The following is a 20,080-nucleotide window of genomic DNA, read 5'->3' as shown; positions in this document are numbered from 1 at the left end:
GGCAGCCTCCTACAGAGGTGCCTCCCTTTACCTGGGAAGGAGTGTCCACGATGCTGCATGTGCAAACAAGTGCTAGCATTTTCTTGCAGCTGAAATGTGGCTAGATCTGAGGTGGGGTTTTTTGTTTGTTTGTTTTTTGTTGTTTTGTTTTGGCCTGGGCCATCTTTTTTATCTTTTTTTTTTAATAGGATTTTTTTTGTCTTTTTCGTTTTTATCGGTACCAGGGATCGAACTCACGACTGCCTGCTTGCAAGGCAGGCGCTTATGCCACTGAGCTAAATCCCCAGCCCCTCTTTTTTATCTTCTACTGCAATTAATTATGGTATCAGGGAAAACCCAAGGACAGGGTTCTTGATCATCCAGGCCTCTTGATCACCTTGAGTAGGCAGGTAGACCTGGGGTAGGTGATCCCAGCACACTGGTCTAGGCCATATACATCTCGTGGGCATCTCACATCTCAAGACTGGGCTCAGCATCTTCAACTTCCTGTGAGCCTCTCAGCAGCTTCCTTCCTGCCCGGAGCCCGGAGAGTCAGACCTAGGGACGACACTGACTTCCCTCCCTGCTCTCCTCCTCCAGGGCTGATCCTCCACGTCCCGCAGCCTCCTGCCTCCCTCCATCTCAACATTCCCGTTGGTCCAGTCCTCTTACTTCCTCTCTTGACACCTGCTCTGTGCTTGATCAGAACGCAAGGTGGCATCCAGGCTGCCTCACGCCATGCTCCAGATGGCCAGTGCCGGATCCCACAGGGGCCCCACAGAAGGCAAAATTCCCCTGAGTCCCTTCCCTGACTCAGCACAAATACAGTGGTCAAAACTTTTAAAGTACATCATATAATGCTCCATCATTAACACACAAAATAAGACACAGTCTAATTACCAGTAATTTCAATGCGCTGATAGTGAAAACAGTATTTCAAATTATCTGCAACAATGGCCGTGCGATACGAAAATATTTGTGGTTTCTATTGACAACACGTAGGTACTACTAGTGATTCTACTTTGTTGTCTCCACTGATAATAGAAGGAAATGTGAAATGTCAGAGATTAGTGGAAATATTTTCCTTTTCAAGTTCATGAATCTCTGTCTTCCATCCATGGAAACACTGATGTCTGTGGTCCCCGGATGGGAACCCCAGCTCTAGGGCACAACAAAGCCACAAGAAAGAAGGAGACTGGGTCCCTTCATGGACAAGGGGAACAGGGACCTCCAACATCTATCCAACCCAGAGGAAAGAGAATTTTTTCTGGGAAAATTGACACTCGGAGACCAGACCTGAGACCCAGCTGTGGGATGCTGAGCAGGTCATTTAACCCATCTGAACTGCACCATCTTCATAAAGGAAAAGTAGATGATGATCCCACTCTGAATGTTTGTGTCCCCAAAATCCATATTGAAACACAGTTCCCAAGGTGACAGCAGTCAGAAGCAGAGCCCCGAGGAGGTGATATGGGTGGAGCGCCCATGAATGGCGTCAGCACCCTTATAAAAGAAGCTGGAAAGAGATTTTGTATTTTTCTGCCACTTAAAGACACCATAGAAGGCAATATTCATGATGAACAGGCCCTCCCAGACACCCAGTCCACTGGTATCTTGATCTTGGACTTCTCAGCTCTCAGCACTGTAAGCAATAGGCGTCTGCTGGTTATAAGTTTCCCAGTCTAAGGTATTTTTGTCATAGTAGCTGGAATGGACCAAGAGAGCCCAGTCTTAAAGGCTCTCGTGAGCATTAAAGGGACTAAGAATTCTGAGTGCTCGTACCCTTCGAGGTAGTCTGCACCTGGGGTGTCCAAACGTGGCCCAGTGAACTAGTCCAGAGACGGAGCAACATGGGGAAACCTCATGAGGCTGAACGGCTTCCATCAGAGGGCTGTGTTCTCCTGTCTGAGATGGTAGCCTTTGTAATTTAATTTGAGGGTTATGAGATCCATTTTTTCAGAAAATGAGATAGCCCCATCATTATTCTTCTGTCGCAAATGGTGTTGGCAATGCTATTATGCTTTTGGATTCACAAATATTTTATGAAATTTGGTTGTTCTATGAAAACCTCCAAATGTGAAATTCATAGCTTTTTTTTTTTTTTTTTTTTTGTCTTTTTGAGACAGGGTCTCGCTGTGCAGTTCAGGCTGGCCCTGAGCTCACTTTGTAGCCCAGGCTGGTCTCGAACTCAAAACGATCCTCCTGCCTCAGCCTCCCGAGTGCTGGAATTACAGGCGTGAGCCATCACGCCCGGCTAATTCATAGCTTTCTATCAGAAGAAAAATATTCATTCTTATTTCACTTAAAACTAGAGATAGTTTGATTCCTGATCTAGTACAAGTTTGAATGTTACTACTACTAATAATAATAATAACGAGTTATCATGTGTCTCAAACCAATCTAAATATTTCAATGTAAGTAACTGGTTTATTGACGGTTTTGCAGGGGTGAGCCTTGTGACTCTCTGGGATGCAGGGGTGCTTAGTTGGTAGCTTTGGGGATATAGCTAGAAATCTGAGGAAAGAAGAAAAGTCCCATTATAGTTTGTTATAAATGAATAATCTAATTTAATCCTCACAGCACTCCCACATGGCAAGTGTATTAAATAGGGGAATGCTAGCTGTTATAATACACCAAGCAGGTGTTCCAGGGCCGGGGGCTTAGCTCAGTGACATAAGCACCTGCCTGGCAAGCACAAGGTTGTGAGTTCGATCCCCAGTACCAGAAAAATAAATAAATAAACCAAGCAGGCATTCCTAGTTGGATGCCAGCCTTCATACATGTGATGATCCACATGACTTACACGCATGATTCCACCACATCTAGATCAAAGACAAAAATGGAGAAGCTCACCCGCTTCCTAAAGGCTTGCCTGTAAGCAGTACCTCCCACGTCCCATTGGTGAAGGCTAGTCATGTGATCATATGTGGATGCAAGGGAGTCTGGGAAACGGAGTATCTGGCTTGACAGATGTTTTCCAGAGACAGCTCCGTACTATGGAGTCTTCCAGATGTAGTGTGACAAAATAGCCCATTTTTGTCTCCTTAACCAACACACCTTGGTGGACCTTCCATTCTGTCTGAAGGCAGCACTCCTGCCACTGGCCTCCTGAATGCTCATGGCAGGCGGGCCACGCTCTGGCACCTCTTTTGCCTTGGCTCTCAGCTATAGAACAGCGTGTTTGCCAACAGTCTTTTGGGGCTGTTCCCAAATCAGTTTGTGCAAGCCACATTTGTTATTGTAAGGAGGTAATTGAATTAGATATCCCATAAGCTCGTGACATACAAGTGCAAAAGAAAGAGGTTTGTTTTTATGAAGGCTCAATAAAGACTAATTGCATAAAAATACTGTTAAATTAGGCGTGGAAGAAACAAGTTCAAAAGGTCAGAGTGGGCATGCGGGACACCCACGAAAATCTAGAGGAATTCTGTACTCTGTTCCCATGCCAAGATCTGCAGGTCCTCACTCCACTTCAAAGAAAACTGGACACTGGACGACGACTCTGGGTGTGGTTTGTGTAAGGAGGACAGTGTGCAAAGCTCATGAACTGACCTAAACTCAAGAACAGAAAAACAATAGATTGGAAAATGAGAGCATGTGTATATTTTCAATTGAATAAGGGGTATATCATATAAAAGAATTTCTTGCTGCTTTGATTAACTGACTTTGACGAATTACTGGTCCCCACTGTGCCAAATGCATGGGATTCTCTTGGATTTTTATCCCCATTTTATAGGTGAATGGACTGAGGCCCCAGACAACTGTGGGGCTGGAGCTAGCACTCAAACCCAGCTGGTCTGGTTACAAAGTCTGTGCTTGTATCCTCTATGTCAATGCCATCAGACACTGTGGCAATGTGGATGTTCTATGGTGGCCCTGTAAAATACAGTAGCCACGCTTGAAATGTGTCTGTGTGAATAGGGAATCAATTTTTAAGTGTAGCTTAATTTTAATTAATTTAAGTGTGACTGGCCGTGCACGGCTAGTGGCTATGAGTTCCAGCAATGCATGCCTTCCGTGTCTTGGGCTCTTTTTGCCTGTGCTCGCTCTTTCTGGCCCCCCGTCTTGAAAAATGCAAGCCTTGTCTGCTTAGATTCAGTATCTGGATTCCAATAGATGATGCCAACTGGGGCACGGGAGGGGGCTGTGGCAGGAGGAAAGGACAGGCCCTCTGCGCAGCAGGGCCCTCCATTGCATATGGCCGCAAAGGTCACCCGCACCAGCACCACTTAGCTCTTCCCTGGCAGGCGAGTGCTGCCATTCAGGAGAAGAGCGTGGCACTTCCTGCCAGCTACTAGGCACTGCGGCTTGTAGTGGATCCCTGTGTCCTCCTGAGCCCCGGGTTCCTCCTCTGTAGGGTGGGCTCCGAGTGCCTCCCCATGGCCCTGTTGCGAGGATTCACTGAAGGGCTGCCTGATTCATCCTTGGATCACAGGAATTGCTCAGTAAATGATCTCAGCTACTCAGCACTCAGAGAAGTGCTTTTTAAAAGCATATGCCTGCAACCCAGCACTTAGGAGGCTGAGGCAGGAAAAGTGCTCCAAGTTCGTGACCAGCCTGGGCTGCAAAGTGAATTCAAGGCCAGCCTGAACAGTATAGTAAAACCCTGCCTCAAAAAGACAATAAGTAAATAATAATAGCTAGCACTGATTGTGAAGATTCTTAAATGCTTATGAAACCAGAATGTTTTAATAAATATTCATATTCATCAATTAGGTTTTTAAATTATTAAACCGAGTAAAGATTTCAATATCTCCAATCACCCAAAGAAATCAATCTTTAGGAGGTTGAAGAAGAAATTTTCAATGGCTCAAGCAAATTGTTATAAAGATACATCGGGTCTCCAGCCTGGTCAGGACCCAACAACCAGAGAGGGGGGTCATGTTTGATCCTTGTCATTTGTCCCACCAAGTGAACAAGGCCCCCACACTGGACACGGCTACAGTGTTTCCCTGATGATAAGGTTCTGTATGGTTTGTCTTCTACTGCCCAGCACATTCTGGGAGACATAAAAATCCTTCTTAAATTAGCAGAGAGAGCTTTTATTTTCTTACAAGCGATAATCAGTCTGCAGAAAGGCCACAGCTGCCATGTCTAAGGAGCTGGCACCTGATGTCGCCCGAGGTTAAGATAATCTATTCTCTCAGGAGGAAAACAGGAGAGAAATCTTATCAGGGAAAAGGCCCAGGCCCTCTGGCCTTCTGGAAAATTACTGAACTATATTCTAACTACGAAAATCAATGTCTTGAGATCCCAATGGGCCTGCAGAATAAGCAGCATGGCCAAGGAGAAAGTAGAACCACGCCGGGTGGAGGGGGTGACATTTGCTGGCACTGCTCCGTGCTGAGCTCTGCGGTTCCCTTCGGCCCTCATGGGAACACTGGTAGGCAGATATTCTTGCTCCTTGGAGTCACAGTCAGGGAAACTGAGGCTCTGAGAGGTGAAGCCACTTGGCCAAGATGGAACCAGGGCTGGATCACTCAGAAACCCCTGTCCTTTCCTAACTGTCCACTGCGCTATCATGTGGTCTCAGAAGAGTCCCCTGTCTTGTCATTCTGGGCCCCAGTTTCCTCTCCCTGACAAGGGGATGACGAGGCCTGCCTGGCTCACAAAGTTTTCAGAAAGATCTAGACTCAAAGGGCCACAGAGTGATCTGAGGGGTACCCAGGACTCAGCTGGGGACCGGGGTTACCCTTGTTGTTGTCCTCAAAACGGACAACATTGGAGCTCTGGAAGAAGAAACTGCAAGGCCCTGTCGAGGGGTCACAAGTGCGATGTTGGCACAATGGGTCCAAGGAAAATCACTGGGTCCTCTAGGTCCCCAAAAAAGGAAAGAGGGGAGGAGGCGGGAGGGAGAGTGAAGAGGGTGCTTGGGGTGTTGCTGTTTTTGGTAGCTGCTCAGCTGACGGCTTTCCAAGCTGAGAAACACACATATACAAACTCTAACCTCCTCTGCCTTAAAATAGAGCAGCTGAACCCAAAACGCCAAGCACAGGACACAGTCACTTGCCTGGCAGGGCCAGACAGCTCCCCCATGGCCCCATTAATACCCATCCCAGTGGGCAACTTGACATAGCAGCTCTCAGCTGCCTGTCACAAGATCCTCAGAGGAGCGAGAGGGGGCCTGCCAAGGCACCCACCTCAGAGACGCAGAAGGCAAGGTCCCTAGGCCACCAGGGTGGGATGCAGCCAGCACCAGATGGCCCAGAGTTCAAGTCCTGGCTCAGCCATGATCTGGTTACGAGGGCTTGGTGAGCCAATGTCGCTTGTTTCCTGGATTGTGTAGGGAGTTTCCACAGCACGGTCTGTGAAGGTGCCCAGGAAAGACGAGCTGAGTGTCTTGGCCTGGCTACTGCTTCTGAAGGCAGAATTCTTGACATCACAGGCAGAGAGTTGTGAACAGAGAGAGAGAAAAAGCAGCTACTGGTCCAGGGACACCTAAAAGAGGCACACAGTAACTCTGATAAGCCTTAGTATAGTCCTGTGGGATGAACATTAATTTCAGTCTATTTTTCAGGTAGAGAAACTGAGGCATGGAGAAATAGAAGGGTTATGACCGCCAGCACACAGCTAGAAAGAGGAAAAGCAGGGATTTGAACCCAGGTCTTGTGGATCCCAGCTGTGCTCCTGATCAAGACCTCATGAACTCGCCCCTGAGACAGTCCTGCCCATCCCACATGACCAAGCCACTCTCCCAACCCTGCTGTCCCAGCAAGCTCTTCTCAGGCACTTCTGAGCTGAAGCTCCTTGGCACCCATTTAACTATACTTCAAAACTTCAGCCTAGGTTTCTGCCCCTCTGACTTCTGAGAAGAATGAGAAAACTAAGCTTGCAGACACCATTACTAAAAATAAAGTCAAGACAACTGTGCCAGCACCATTGCCACCAGCACGCTCTTTTGAGGCCACTGAGCTGCAATCCTGCCTCTCAGGGGAGATGGGGTCCAAGGTCCCATCTACAGGCCCTGGGCCCTGAGTCTGCCTGGGAAATGAGTTCCTATAAGGCCAGTGTCTACTCCCTGGAATAAATGTAACAGCGGCTGGCACTTCTAGACAAGCTGGGGCCAGGCATCCTCTCAGGCTTCAGGTCCATTGGCTCAGGAATCCTCAACAACTGCTGTCCTGTCACCAACATCACAGGGAAGCTTCCTGTTCCGTGGGGTGGAGGTCTGGGACCTCCCTGGGCTGGAACCCAGCCATTGGCTGCCCTCCTTTCCGGAGGCTCGGAGCAGGATTTTGCATCCTTTGCCTTTTCCAGACTCCAGAAGGCACCCACCGCTTGTCATGTTCTGTGGCCTCCTCCTTCCTCTTCAGCACCAGCTGCCGTCACCCTGGTTCCCCCTCCCGCTTCCCGCTTCCTGTTTTAAGGACCCTTGGGATTACACTGGGCCTACCCAGGTGACCCAGCATCACCTCTCATTCTGAGGTCAGCCGATTAGCTACCATGCACCATCTATGATCATAGCAGCCTCTCTTCCATGCAGCCAAACATAGTCACAGGTCTAAGGACAGAGCCTGGACATCTTTGGGGGTTAATCTGCTACACAGCTCCTCTTGAGTTAGGCTTTTTAAAAACGCTATGACACTGATGAGGGAAACTGAGGTATCTCACACTCTTGTCAAGAAACAAAGGTAGGCTCTAAACCCAGGAGTTGGGTATAGTTCATCCTTTTAAATTTCATATGTTACTGCATATGTCCCCAGTCTCATTTGTCCCCAGTCACTGGGTACACACGTTCTGTGCCAGGTTCAGGTGCTGAGACCAAAGGGTAACCAAGATTGGATCCCTGTCCTCAGGGAGATGCAGATATAGAATGCACGAATTGCCCTGTGTTGGGAAGAATGAAGATGGCAGGAGCCCTGGGGCCTCCTGGAGCACAAAGGCGTCCACTGCAGAGGACTCGGGAAGGCTGGGCGCCTGAGCTGAGAGCTGCAGTGTAGGTGAGGGGTTAGCCAGCAGTACCGACTTGGGAAGGGCATTGTGGGTTTGATTGAACACATCAGTCCGTGTAAGGTGTTTCTGCTGGTGCCTGAACCCTGGGAGAATGCAACAAATGTTGGCTGCTGAGTAGGATGGGGAGAGGACTGTCCCAGGCTGAGCAGGAGTTTGTGCAAGGAGCTGAAAGCTTGGGGTGGCCAGGACAAACAAGGTGAAGGGGTTATGGGCACAGAAGTCATTGGGAACCGGTGATGCGTACCAAGGCTGCACAGAGGCCTAGGAAAGCTGGGTGCTCTAGAGAGCTACATGTGAGGCTGCCCAGTGCGCTGCTGCTTGGTTTCCACACAGGCCCACCCAAGAGTCTGAACAAGGCATGACAGCGGGGCTGGGGACAGGAGTGGGCTGGTCAAGGACTGAACTCAGTGGAAGGCTCCCCATAACCCAGCTGCTCTGGCCAAGTCTGTGGTTCTTTGCTTTCTCTCCACATCCAACTCATGAGCAAGTCCTGTTGCTGCATGTGTCAGGGGAACACTAGCTGCAGTGACAGATAGACCCTCAGATCTCAGAGGCTCAACACAGGGAACAGTTCAGAGCAGTAGAGGCCTGACAGTAGAGCCCTGCAGTGTTCCTCTGGGGCTGTGCATTCAGCCTGCAGGTTAGAGGGTGGAGGACAGAGGGGCTGGGTTCCAGGGGCCAGGCCTAGGCATGGTGTGTGTCACTTCTGCCAGGTTCCACTGGGTACACTTAGGTCACATGGACACTCCTAGATGTCAGGGAGACTGGACAATGTGCCCAGCTGTGTGCCCAGCTCCACCTCCCCCGTGTATCCTGGGTCCATCCACTTTTCTTCATCTCTGGCGCTGTGTGCCCATTCAGACTACACCCTCCACCACCCTCCACCTTCCGCACAGCAGCCTGAGGCTTTCTTTTCTTTTCTTGAGAAACGAGAATCAGCTTGGAATCCTTGTTCCATGTGTGTCTTTCTGCTTACAGCTCTCCCGGCTCTCGGTTGTGCTGAGGAATAAACCCACGTAAGACCCTCCGTGAAATCACCTGTTTCCCTTCCGTCCCACACTCCCTGCATGCCAGGTCTCTCAGCTCCAGCCACAGTGGCTTCCCTGCTGCTCCTGGCTGTCCCCCCACCCCAGCTCCCTTCTGCTTTGAGTATAAACTGATGCCCCACCCCAGCCTCTCCTCCTGACTTTCCTGACCATCTAACCTAGGGGTGCCACCTCCCCCAGACACACAGTTTTCCATCCGTATCACGCCTGTCTTCTCTTTTTTAGTGAACTTGTGTACCAGCTCTGTTTCCACCAGGAACCTTGCTTGCACTAGCAAGTGCTTGACAAAAGCGGGCAAGCTTGCCAGATGATTGACTGAAGGAAAGCACGACTGACTTTCCCAGGGTCCCGCGCTGAGTTGGTGGCAGAGGCTGGACTTCTGCGGACCCAGGTGGGGCCTTTGCTCCAGATGTCGCTGTTTGCAGACGCTGGGGCGCCGGCGGATAAAGGGAGACAGCTGCGAGGGGGCGCAGGACGAGAATTGCGCAGCTGGAGAGCCCGCGCCTCGCTCCAGCGCCTCGCCCGGCCCCGCCCCCGGCTGCCGTGGGGGGTGGGGGCGCCCCCGTCCCGTAGGCGCTGGTGCCCGGCGCGCGGGTCCCGGCGCGGCCATGAGGAAGCAGAGCGTGCGCACGGCCGCGCTCATCCTGTGCATCCTGTCCTACCTGCTGGTGGGCGCCGCGGTCTTCGACGCGCTCGAGTCCGAGGCGGAGCGCGGCCGGCAGCGGGCGCTGGCCCAGAAGCGCGGCGAGCTCCGGAGGAAGTACGGCTTCTCGGCCGAGGACGACCGCGAGCTGGAGCGCCTGGCGCGGCAGGCCGAGGCGCACCGCGCCGGCCGCCAGTGGAAGTTCGCCGGCTCCTTCTACTTCGCCATCACCGTCATCACCACCATCGGTGAGCCGCGCCGCGTGCCCTCTGCGCTCGCTGCGTCCCGAGCGCCCCGAGCGCCCCGAGCGCACGCAGCTGGGTTTCCATCCCACCTCTGCCCTGCCCGGTGAGGGACACTGGACGGGTCCTTCCGGCTTTCCGAGCCCCATTCACTTCCCTCTGCCCATGCACTCCACCAAGGCAGAGCTCGGAGGCAGTGTTTGCAGAGCCTGGCACGGGAGCGCTCCAGACACCCCCAGGACAGGGGCCGGGTGAAATGTGGCGGGAAGACCAAGGACCTGACCACTGAGCCCCGCTGTATGAATTTAGACAAATAGCTTAGCCTCTGAGCCCGTTTTCTCCTGTAAAAAGGAGTGTTAATAGGTCTTATCTTGAGGCCCTGGGAGACGATTGTCAAGGAGATTATATGCAGAAAGTTTTACCACAGGGCCTGACACATAGAAAGCACTCCCGAAAAGAAGATTGGCTTTTGCATTATAATAACTATTCCTTATTCCATGAGAACCGAGACCTCACATGTCTTATTCAGTGCTGTATAGCCAGTGCCTAGAGCATAGTAACTGCTCAATAAATATTTGTTAAAGGTAGGACTGATTACTGCAAGCTTTGTACTTCACCCTGGGGCATCCAGGGCAGTACCTCAGCAGCATCTGGACTGCCAGCTGTTACCATGACTACCGTCTGGCTGCTACCTGCTGAGCCTAAGCCTGGGGAAACTGCAAAGGAGAGAATCCAGCTCAGCAGAGCACTAAGCTTAGTGCCAGCCTCTCCACAGGCTCCTCTTTGGGCTCACACCGCCAGCCCCGAAGCGCTGGCCTTGGAGGAAGTTTCTCCATCATGCTCTTGCAAGTGTACAGGAATTGTGGGTTTAGTGACTGAGTTAAACATGTAACTTCTGCAATTTCATAGACTGAGTTCTCCCACCTGGCTTCTCAGGCAATTGATTGTACCTTTCGGGGCTTTGGTTTCCTCAAAGGCAAAATGCAATTCTTCTTGCCTCACTGGTTGCTAGGTTCGAGTGAGGTCAAACATATAAAGTGCTTGACAGGGTACCTAAGGCCAAGGAATGTACTATTTGTTAGTAATCTTAGTTCATTATTTGCTGCATTATTTGCTGACTATGGCCCGGCTCTCATTCTGTTCCTTTGCCCTTCCTGTCCCCAAAGCTGCCGCTGTTCCCTTATCCCAGCTTGGCCTGAGGTCCTCGCTGTGCTGGTGCCAGGGATGTGGTGCCCCATCCAGATTCTCTGAGGGCATCACTGATGGGTTTAGTGTCTCTCCTGGCTTTGCCCTCCTGACACAAGAGCCTGCGGGAAGATAGTAACTTAAATGGAAGCTGGAGGACTTTTGCTTTTTCTGGCCACCAGGGGGTGCTGCCCCCTGCTGTGTGGTCCCCTCTGCTTACTCCATCCTTGCAGAGAGACCTAGCCCCCAGGGCCCAGGAATCTGAGCTCGGCTCAGATAGAAGTAGAAGAGAAGCACTGAGGTGGCAGGGAGGACAACAGTTAACAGCTCAGGCCCTGGGACCTTTGGACAGCTTCCTCCTACAGAGCTTGGTTTCCTCATTGTAAAATGGAGATAGTACATCATCCTGTAGAAGATAACCCATGTTCAGTACCTAATATGTCTAGTTATTATCATTATCCATGTCACTTCCTGCACAGACCTAGCTTAGCCCCAAGCAGCTAGACACAGTACTTCCTGGCCTCTTATTGCTAAAGAGGCCCCTCTGTCTCACTCTAGCACCCCCTTAAGTTGGTTGGAGTCAGTAAACATTCACTGGGCCCATGGTCTATATTTTTGTGCAGGACACTGGTGACTATAGACATAGAGAAGTGGCTTCCCGACTTCCTGACCTCAGGGAGCTCACACTCTGATGAAAGGCGATGCAGGCACCCATGATGGAGGAGGGAACGTTGATAGGGCCGCGCAGGAGCTTGTGGGAATGCAGCCCCAGGTCTTCAAACATATATGTTGTACTGATATTGTGAATGCTGTGTATGCCCACACCAAACATCACTCAGGGCACAAAAGGGGATCCAGTTTAAAGAAAGGCTCCTCCTGCCTTGTCTTTTACCCCATTAAACCTTCCAGGATCAAATAAAGTTATAGTTTCTTGTGTATCCTCTGACACCTTTGTTACATACAGGAATTATAGTTTACACACTATTTAGGCTCCTGCTTTCTTCACTTAATATATTTTGAAAATGTTTTTCTATCAGTCCCCAAAGAGATGTGTCATCTTTTCATGGCTATTTAGCAGGACTTGTCAACCTTGGAACTACTGCCACCTGGGCCTGGATAAGTCCATGCTGCAGGGGCAATCTATGTATTCCTCCATGTTAAGGGTATCCAAGCCTCTAGCCTCCAGGTGCCAGTGGCACACAGACACCTCATCCCTACCTCCCAGTAGGGACAACCCAAAATATTGCCAAGTGCCAAGACCATAACCACTCTGGGTTGAGAGTGCTGTATAGTATCCCTTTGTTTGGAAGGCAGCATGTTGTATTTGACCAGGTCCCTGTCAATGGACACTTAAGTTGTGTCCAGTTTTCACTGTAACTGGTGGTGCTGCAACGTCAGCCCGTGTGCACACCATTTTGCACATATGTGCACAGTGGAAAGCTAACTTCCTAACTGCGTAACTGCATAGGTCAAAGGACTTGTATATTTTGCATTTAGATGGAGCAAGTCATCTCAGGGAGGCTTATTCTGTTGTGAAAGTCCACCTGATTTCCTTTGGGTTATAAGCCACGAACACTGTGGTTCTTCTCTCCAGGAAGAGTCAGTCACACAGCTGCTCATTCTACAGCAACTGCACAGTGACCCACGACTCAAGGAAGCAGTCACATCTAGATCCCCTCCAGCAGATGCGGGGCTCAGGGAAGCATCCCTATCCCAGGCTGCACAGGAATGGAGGGTGTTTAGTGGGGTCTGACCCAACAGTAGAGAAGGAGGCAGGATCTGAGAACGGAGGAAAGCCGAGGAAGGGGGAAAGACCATCGGGGAAGAAACAGGCATGGGGAGGTGGGACCCACTGGTGGAGTCACAGTGTAGTTGGAGAATAGAGATGCAAGAAGGGGTGAGGCTGAGGGGCAGGGAAGGGGACTCGGGTCAGGAAGGATCTAGGACACCACTCGAGACTCAGGACTTTGTCCCATGGGTACTGGGAAGCAATGAAAACTTTCCTACGAAGGGGTAACTTACAGCGAAACACCCTGTTTTTCAGGGTTCTGATAGAGGAGATCCTATTGTATAACTTCACATCGAGGCATTAAATATTTCCTTCGCCCCTAAATTGTCATACCCATTTGCAGTTAACCCCTTCTCCAACCCCAGGGACGTACAGGCACAGATCTGTTCTCTAACCCTATAAATGTGCCTTTTCCAGAATGTCATTTCAGTGGAACCATGCAGGCTTTAATGTCTTCAATCAGTTAGTAAATTTACTTTTCATGGTTATTTAGACGTGAGGAAGAGCCGGACGTTGCACAATGCTGTATCCAGGGAATAAGTTGGATAAGGACACACTGTGATGTTTTTAGGAGGCTGCTTGGCTCTTGGCAGCAGCGTTTGCTGTATTTTTAAAAATCCCATTTCATAAAGACATGAAAAAGGATTTGGAGAACTGCTTCAGAAAGTGGCACAAACGGTGGGATCACCGTTTGAAGGGAGGGCAAGTATTCTGAGGGGCGTTAACGGCAATATGTCTTCTACGGTAATAATTATATTTAAGTACACACTATGTTTTGATCAGCCCTTGTACGCTGAGATCCACCTTTTATTGCTGCGAGTGACAAAAGTTTCTTCCATTGCTAGAAAAAAAAAGTCTTGCGGGAATGTACCAGGGGTTTATTTCCCTGTCAAGGGACTGTTTACACTGGGGCTGTTTACAATAAGGGGAGATTAGAATCATGCAAGATTTCAAAGTACAGGGTGACCTGGTTAGACTTCATTTTCCAAGGACCTGGTCAGAGGGACCTGGGGGTAGAGAGGGACAGGGGTGCTGTCAGATGGACCTGCACCCTCACCGCCTTTTCTCCACTCCCGCCCAGGGTACGGCCACGCCGCGCCGGGCACGGACTCAGGCAAGGTCTTCTGCATGTTCTACGCGCTCCTGGGCATCCCGCTGACGCTGGTCACCTTCCAGAGCCTGGGCGAGCGGCTGAACGCGCTGGTGCGGCGCCTCCTGCTGGCGGCCAAGCGCTGCCTGGGCCTGCGGCGACCGCGCGTGTCCACCGAGAACATGGTGGTGGCCGGGCTGCTGGCGTGCGTCGCCACCCTGGCCCTCGGGGCCGCCACCTTCGCCCACTTCGAGGGCTGGACCTTCTTCCATGCCTACTACTACTGCTTCATCACCCTCACCACCATCGGCTTCGGCGACTTCGTGGCGCTGCAGAGTGACGAGGCCCTGCAGAGGAAGCCGCCCTACGTGGCTTTCAGCTTCCTCTACATCCTGCTGGGGCTCACGGTCATCGGCGCCTTCCTCAATCTCGTGGTCCTGCGCTTTCTCGCCGCCAGCGCAGACGCGCCCGAGCGCGCTGCCAGCCGCGCCAGCCCGTCCCGCCGGGGGGCGCCCGAGAGCCGCGGCCTCCACTGGCCCCGCGGCGCTGCGGGTGCCCGGGCCGCCACCTGCGTAGCCCACCGCACCCTCCAGCTGCAGATGCACGCCTGTGACAATCCAGGCTTCTCTCCGCCTTGGAGCCCCACGCCCGTACGCGGCAGCAGGGCAGATAGGCCCCGCGCCCGGAGGAAGTCCATCTGATCCAGCCTAGCTGGGCCAGGCTCCAACTAGATGGGAGGGTCCGGTTTCACCTATCAGGGTACCGCCCCAGGGTCCGCAGAGGAGGGGTGAGGGGCTCAGGGGTGTCTTCTGGCATGAGCATCTTCTGTGGCTCAGCCCCTTCCTCCCCCACCCTCCAGAAATATAGCCATACTGTATTGTAAGCACAAGCCAGACTCTACAGTCACCCTGTAAGTGCCAATCTCTCCTAATCCAAATTGTAGGTCACCTGGGCACTTCTGCCCCAGGAGAGGCCCCACACAGGTGCATGCCAGAAGCCCACTCATCAGACAGGTGACTGTTTCTGTTGTGAAGAGGCAGTTCTTTATGCTGCACGGGAAATGCACAACTCTGGAATCCTACATCAAGGCCAGAGGAAACAGGAAACACTGGAAACAGGAACCGAGTTGGACGAAGGGGAGCTGCACACCAGCCAAACAGCCCATCTCTGCACTGTGCAAACCACCACTCCTCCTCACCCAGCATGGAGCGCTAACCTGGCCCGCGTGTGAATGGTTCTCCCACTTTGGCCCTGGTCAATCCCACTGTCCGGCCCAGAGGCTTTGCTGACAGCTACCAGGACTACCTTGAGGCAGCCCAATGCCGTGGGTCCCGTCTATCATCAGTAGTGTGACCTACAGGTTACCTGGGCCCGTTTCCACATCAGTATGATGGGTGGGGTTCCTCCAGAACTCTGCTCCTGTGGTGCATCTCTGGCATGGCTTTCTAGGACAGGCCTCAGCCCCATAAGGGAATACAAATGACACCCACGGTTGGCCATCCTTGCATCCCATAGAACTCAGCCCTTTAGAACACAAGTGTCTCAGACAGAACTGTTTAAGCAGAGAGCAAGCCAGGTTAGAAAAGCCAAAAACTTTAATTTGAGCTACATGGTCATGAACACAACATGAGCTACATGGTCATGAACACAATGCAGCGTGACCCACTCCAACCCAGGGGCCCTGAAACCCTCCCTCCCTAAAGGCCCAGTGGCTCCTGCTCTGGGAGGGGGCATGAATGTGGGTGAACAGGAGGTGGCCTCCAGCTCAAGGAGCCAGGGACCTTCCCACAACCACTCCACAGGAGGCAGTCATGGCATGAAAGGGCTCGGAGGGGGACACCAACACCCTAGCTCCGGACTCCACTCTGCTCATGGCCATGTGGGTAAAATGGGCAGGGCCACCTGCCCTAGGGGCTTTCAGTGAGCTCCTGGATGTGAATGCTTTCTGCCCATTGACGTGCTGCTGCCTCTGCGAACACAGGCCTCCCAGAGGGCAGAGGGAGCTGATGGAGGGGCGGGCAGGGGCTTGGTCCTCTGGGTCTGGCACAGCACTGCTGCTCAATAAATAAATGCAGGTGACCTTGCCTGATGCAGCTGTGCCTCTGGAGGGAGTGGGCTCAGTGCTTTCTGAACACGGGCACGCCCAGCGCTCCGGGTGAAGGAGCTGGTTGGTGCATCAGCGTGTGAAGGGCATAACCCAAGTATCCACTTAAATTCCTGGGGTGAAGAGAGCTCCAAACTCCTGGAGAAGTGAGTGCTAGTGTTGGCTGAGCCACTCACACCAGGCAGGACTTTCAAAAGCAACTTCCTCCCCCAGAACCTTGGCCTCTCTCTTGAAAATGGGGCTGACAGCACCAGCCTTTCCACCCACTATCTGGAGCTCTTGTGAGGTTCAAAGGACACACGCCAAGAGAAAGCACTGCGAAACAAGCACTGAGAAAGCAGGGCTCGTCGCATCCGAAGTTCGGGGACGATGTCTCTGGATGCAGGGTGCTTCGTATGGCTCCCACTCCTCATCCCCTTGGCCCAGGCAGGAGCAGATGCTTCACTGCTCTCCCCCAGCCGGTCCTGTGGAGGTTATGGTCCAGAGCCCCTAGATTAAATCCTGTGCTCCTCGGTCAGCTTGGTGGACCTACAGAGGCCTCAGTCCCCAAACCCAAGCCTAGAAAAGACATTGGACCAGGAGAACCAAGCAAGGCTGTGTAACCCAAGCATTAGAGGCCAAAAGTGCTGGCCAGGGCCGAGCTGTCCTGGAACAATGTTTTTCTGCACGGGAGGAAGCACACGGGCCCCATGCTCTGCCTCCATGGATTACTGGCCAGGGGGTCTTGGCTGGGCCTGTTTCCTAATGCTTCAGATGGGCTACAACTTGTCCTGGCCATATTTTAGGGTCCTTCAAAGAGAGGGAAGAGGAAGAGTGGGAAGTAGAAGCCCCCGTTCATCCTGCCCTAGCTCTGGCTCAGCCTGGTGGGAGGAGACCCACCTCCAGGATCCAGAAACATACAGGTGACTGCGGGGTGGCTTTGCCCGTGGTGGGCCTGGGTCTTCTGGTCTGTAAAATGGAAATGGACTGAAGGTCCCTAAAGCCCTTTCCTTTAGTATGGAAAGTCATTTTGGTGAAGGAAGATGGAGGTGATGCCCTCCCATGGCAGCCCTGCCCAGAGACTAAAGAAGCATTCTTAGAGATACCAGCTCCAGAAAGGCACCCCATTCCACTCTGTTCCTCTCCAAACGGAGGAGTCTGAGTTGGCAAAAGATCAGACACAAAGGGGACAGGGCAGGCTGAAGTTTCCCCAAAGCTAATGATGAAAATAATCATTCCCCCTCCCCAAAGCCCTCCCTGCTGAGGACAGATGGTAGGTCCTACACCGAATGGTCACAGCCCCTTCTAGGGGGCACGTGCTCACAACGATGATACGAATAAACAGGGCTCTAGCCCCCACCCCACCCCTCCAGGAGGTGAGCGAGATTTCACAGAACAAGAAAGTCATTGAGGGGGCCTTGCTGGCCACCCCCAGGGTGTTGTTATTGCTTCGGAGCTCTCTCATGCCTCTCTCTCTCTCTCTCTCTCTCTCTCTCTCTCTCTCTCCCCTTCCCTCCCCCCCTTTCCCCTCCCCTCCCTTTCTGTGTCTTTTTCTTTTCTCTCTGCCTCTAACCTGAGCAGACAATGGAGAGATGGCTCAGGCTGGAAGGACAAGTCAGTGCTGAGCCCCTACCCCTCTGGCTGGGACAGCCAGGCCCTGCCCAGACTTTGAAAAGTGACCCCTGAAGAAGCACAGCAGTGACAGACAGCTGGAGAGAGAAGCCACTCTCCTACTGGTTCAAACCATCCCATACAGCGAGTAATAAATGAACAGCAGAGAAATCACACTGGTTAAAAAAAAGTGAGGCGGGAAGAGTTGTTCACTGTGGGCCTTGGATAGGTGTCCACCTGGAGCCTGGAACCCAGAGCCCTCCACCATCCCGCCTTAGGGTTCCCCCTCCATGGTGCTGGGAAGCTCTGCAGACGTGAAGGAGAGCAGCGTCTCCATTTCTCCTTCCCACTGCACTGTCCAGAGTCCCATGGAGGTGACAGAACTTAACTTTAGAGGACACCCATGGCTTAACCAGGCTAAGAAGCGGGGAGGATTTCCAAATGAAAGGAATCCCTGGTGGAACCAGGTACAAGGTGTGACCAAGTACAGCCCAGGGTCCTCAGTCTGCAGGAACCAGGCCCTCCACCAAGGCCCAGCAAGCCTCAGACGCATCTCATAAAGAAAATGAGAACCGAGGTTAATAAATCAGAATGCTGAGCTGAGTATAATGGACAGCTCCGGCTACAACCCTACAAGGGAGGGTCTCAAGGGGAGGAGGGAGGAGGAGAGGGGCTACTGGCCTCCGGGGAACCAGGTGGCTGACCCAGGCCCAGGCCAGCAAGGAGACATGGTCTCCTGGAATGTACTCGGGTCTCCTCTCCATCTCCAGGCTAGGACTCTGTGAAGACTACTCCGAGCTAAGAACAGGCCCCAGGATGTGAATACTAAGTCTACTCAGCTAACCTGGACTACGCCCTACACAGCAGGGACTAGGTGAAGGGGACTGGCAGGCTGCTGGATGCCTCCCGGGGAGGTGGCAGAAATGTGCTTCTATAAAGAGGGGCCAGCCTGGTCCTCCCTCACGTGCAAAGGGTTCCCGCAGGCCCAGGGAAGGCCGCAGAGAAGGCAGCTTCAGGCCTCGATGTTGACCTCTAACTCCGTACCCCTTCCTACCACCTTCTTCCCTGGAGCCAGGTGACCGAGGCCAGGTGGGGAGTCCTGCCCTTAGAAGAGACAGTTTATTTAAAGACTAAAGTAGGGTGGCTCTACTGTCCTCCCTGACCCTTAGCCCGGAGGCAAATGGGGAGACAAGATGACCTTTGATCTCTAACAAGAAGGGGTTCTGGACACCACAGTCCCAGGCCCAGCTTTCCTCGGTTCCCTCTTCCCTGAGTACCCCTAAATGCCGAGATGGTGAATTCCCTGGTCACAGGGTTCTGGAAACTCAGGGTCTTGCTGTTCTTCCACCAAAACACAGAGGACAATGTTCTTTCTAATTCAGCCACAGTCTGACCTACTGCAATCCCACGGAGCAAGCACCCTGGCCCACCCCAGGCACCTCTTTCTCTCCTTTGGTCCCAGCTGGCCCCCAATTCCTAGAGCCACCAGAAGAGGGGCAGGCAGGAGGGGATGGATAGATGAACTCAGACAGGCTGCGGCGAAGCTCCTTCCTCGGGCAGGCAGAGGGAGGCCCGAGCTCCTCATCCACTGGAGGGCTCTGGGCCCTGGGAGCTGGCTCCGGATCCTTGCAAAGCTGCCCCTCAGCTCTGGGGCAGGAGTAGCTGCCTGAACCCGGTGCCGCAGGAAAGACACTTGCTGGTAATTGGCACCATGGAGATGGCCGGCTGGGTTCTGGACTTGGCTCCGGGCAGCAAGCTTCCGAGGAGGCAAAATGGGGACGGGTGGGACAGCGTTTGGACAGGTGGGTAGTTTGCTCTGCCACCTCACTTTCTCCTAGTGCAGCCACATCTACCAGGTTACAACTGGCCAAGTCAAAAGTGCAGCCAACCCGTGGGAGAGGGAAGGTCTGAGGGGGTAGGAGGCAAAGAGGTGAGGAAGGGCTCAGGGGGGCAGGTCTCCCCATTCTGCTTCCCCGCTACGGGGGAGAACCCCCTACTCCTCTTTATAATGTGCCCCTGGGCCTGGGGTCCCAGGTCGGGGCTGGGTGGTCTCCAGGCCATCTGGGGGGCCCCTCCCCATCCCTGGCACTAAGATCGCTCGCCGCAGGGCCCGACGGTGCTCTCAAGGGACAGCTGTGATGCCTGCCGCAGCAGGGGACCTGTGGCCGGGTCCACCATGGAGGAGGTGGGGAAGAGCTTGTACCAGCCCACAGCCAGGGTGGTCAAGTCCAGCTCCTCCAGCAGCACGCGGGCCACACCCATGAACTGCTTCCGCTCCATTCGTCCATAGTTTCCCCACACGATCACCTGCAGGGTCAAAAACAGTGTGGCTTGAGTCTGCCGATGTCACTTGTAGGCCCAGAACCAGGACCTAGGCTCCCCAGGCCCAATCGTCTGAGACCGACTCCTGGAAACTCTCCTGCATCTGGAGTCCCCTCTACCACTGGCCCTTCTTGCAT

General features: G+C 52.7%; 2 protein-coding genes across 2 annotated transcripts in view; one reads left to right on the top strand and one right to left on the bottom strand.

Annotated features, from left to right (window-relative positions):
• The first annotated feature begins 9,343 nt into the window (after positions 1-9,343).
• Kcnk15 (potassium two pore domain channel subfamily K member 15) lies at positions 9,344-16,273 on the top strand. The gene is made up of 2 exons (XM_003467770.4): positions 9,344-9,869; positions 13,919-16,273. Exons 1-2 carry the CDS (start codon positions 9,587-9,589, stop codon positions 14,626-14,628), a joined length of 993 nt encoding a protein of 330 aa, XP_003467818.1. The 5' UTR covers positions 9,344-9,586; the 3' UTR covers positions 14,629-16,273.
• The window catches only part of Rims4 (regulating synaptic membrane exocytosis 4), a 65,646-nt gene continuing 61,070 nt past the window's right edge, over positions 15,505-20,080 (bottom strand). Inside the window, exon 6 of the mRNA XM_063248283.1 lies at positions 15,505-19,928. Within this exon, the coding sequence (XP_063104353.1) occupies positions 19,710-19,928 (219 nt within the window). The 3' untranslated portion in view covers positions 15,505-19,709. The remainder of the gene's footprint in view (positions 19,929-20,080) is intronic.

The sequence above is a fragment of the Cavia porcellus genome, unplaced genomic scaffold, assembly GCF_034190915.1.
Source record: "Cavia porcellus strain 051 isolate PalLab524CR breed Dunkin Hartley unplaced genomic scaffold, mCavPor4.1 scaffold_5, whole genome shotgun sequence".
NCBI lineage: Eukaryota > Metazoa > Chordata > Mammalia > Rodentia > Caviidae > Cavia > Cavia porcellus.
This window is presented reverse-complemented; position numbering and strand designations above follow the sequence as displayed.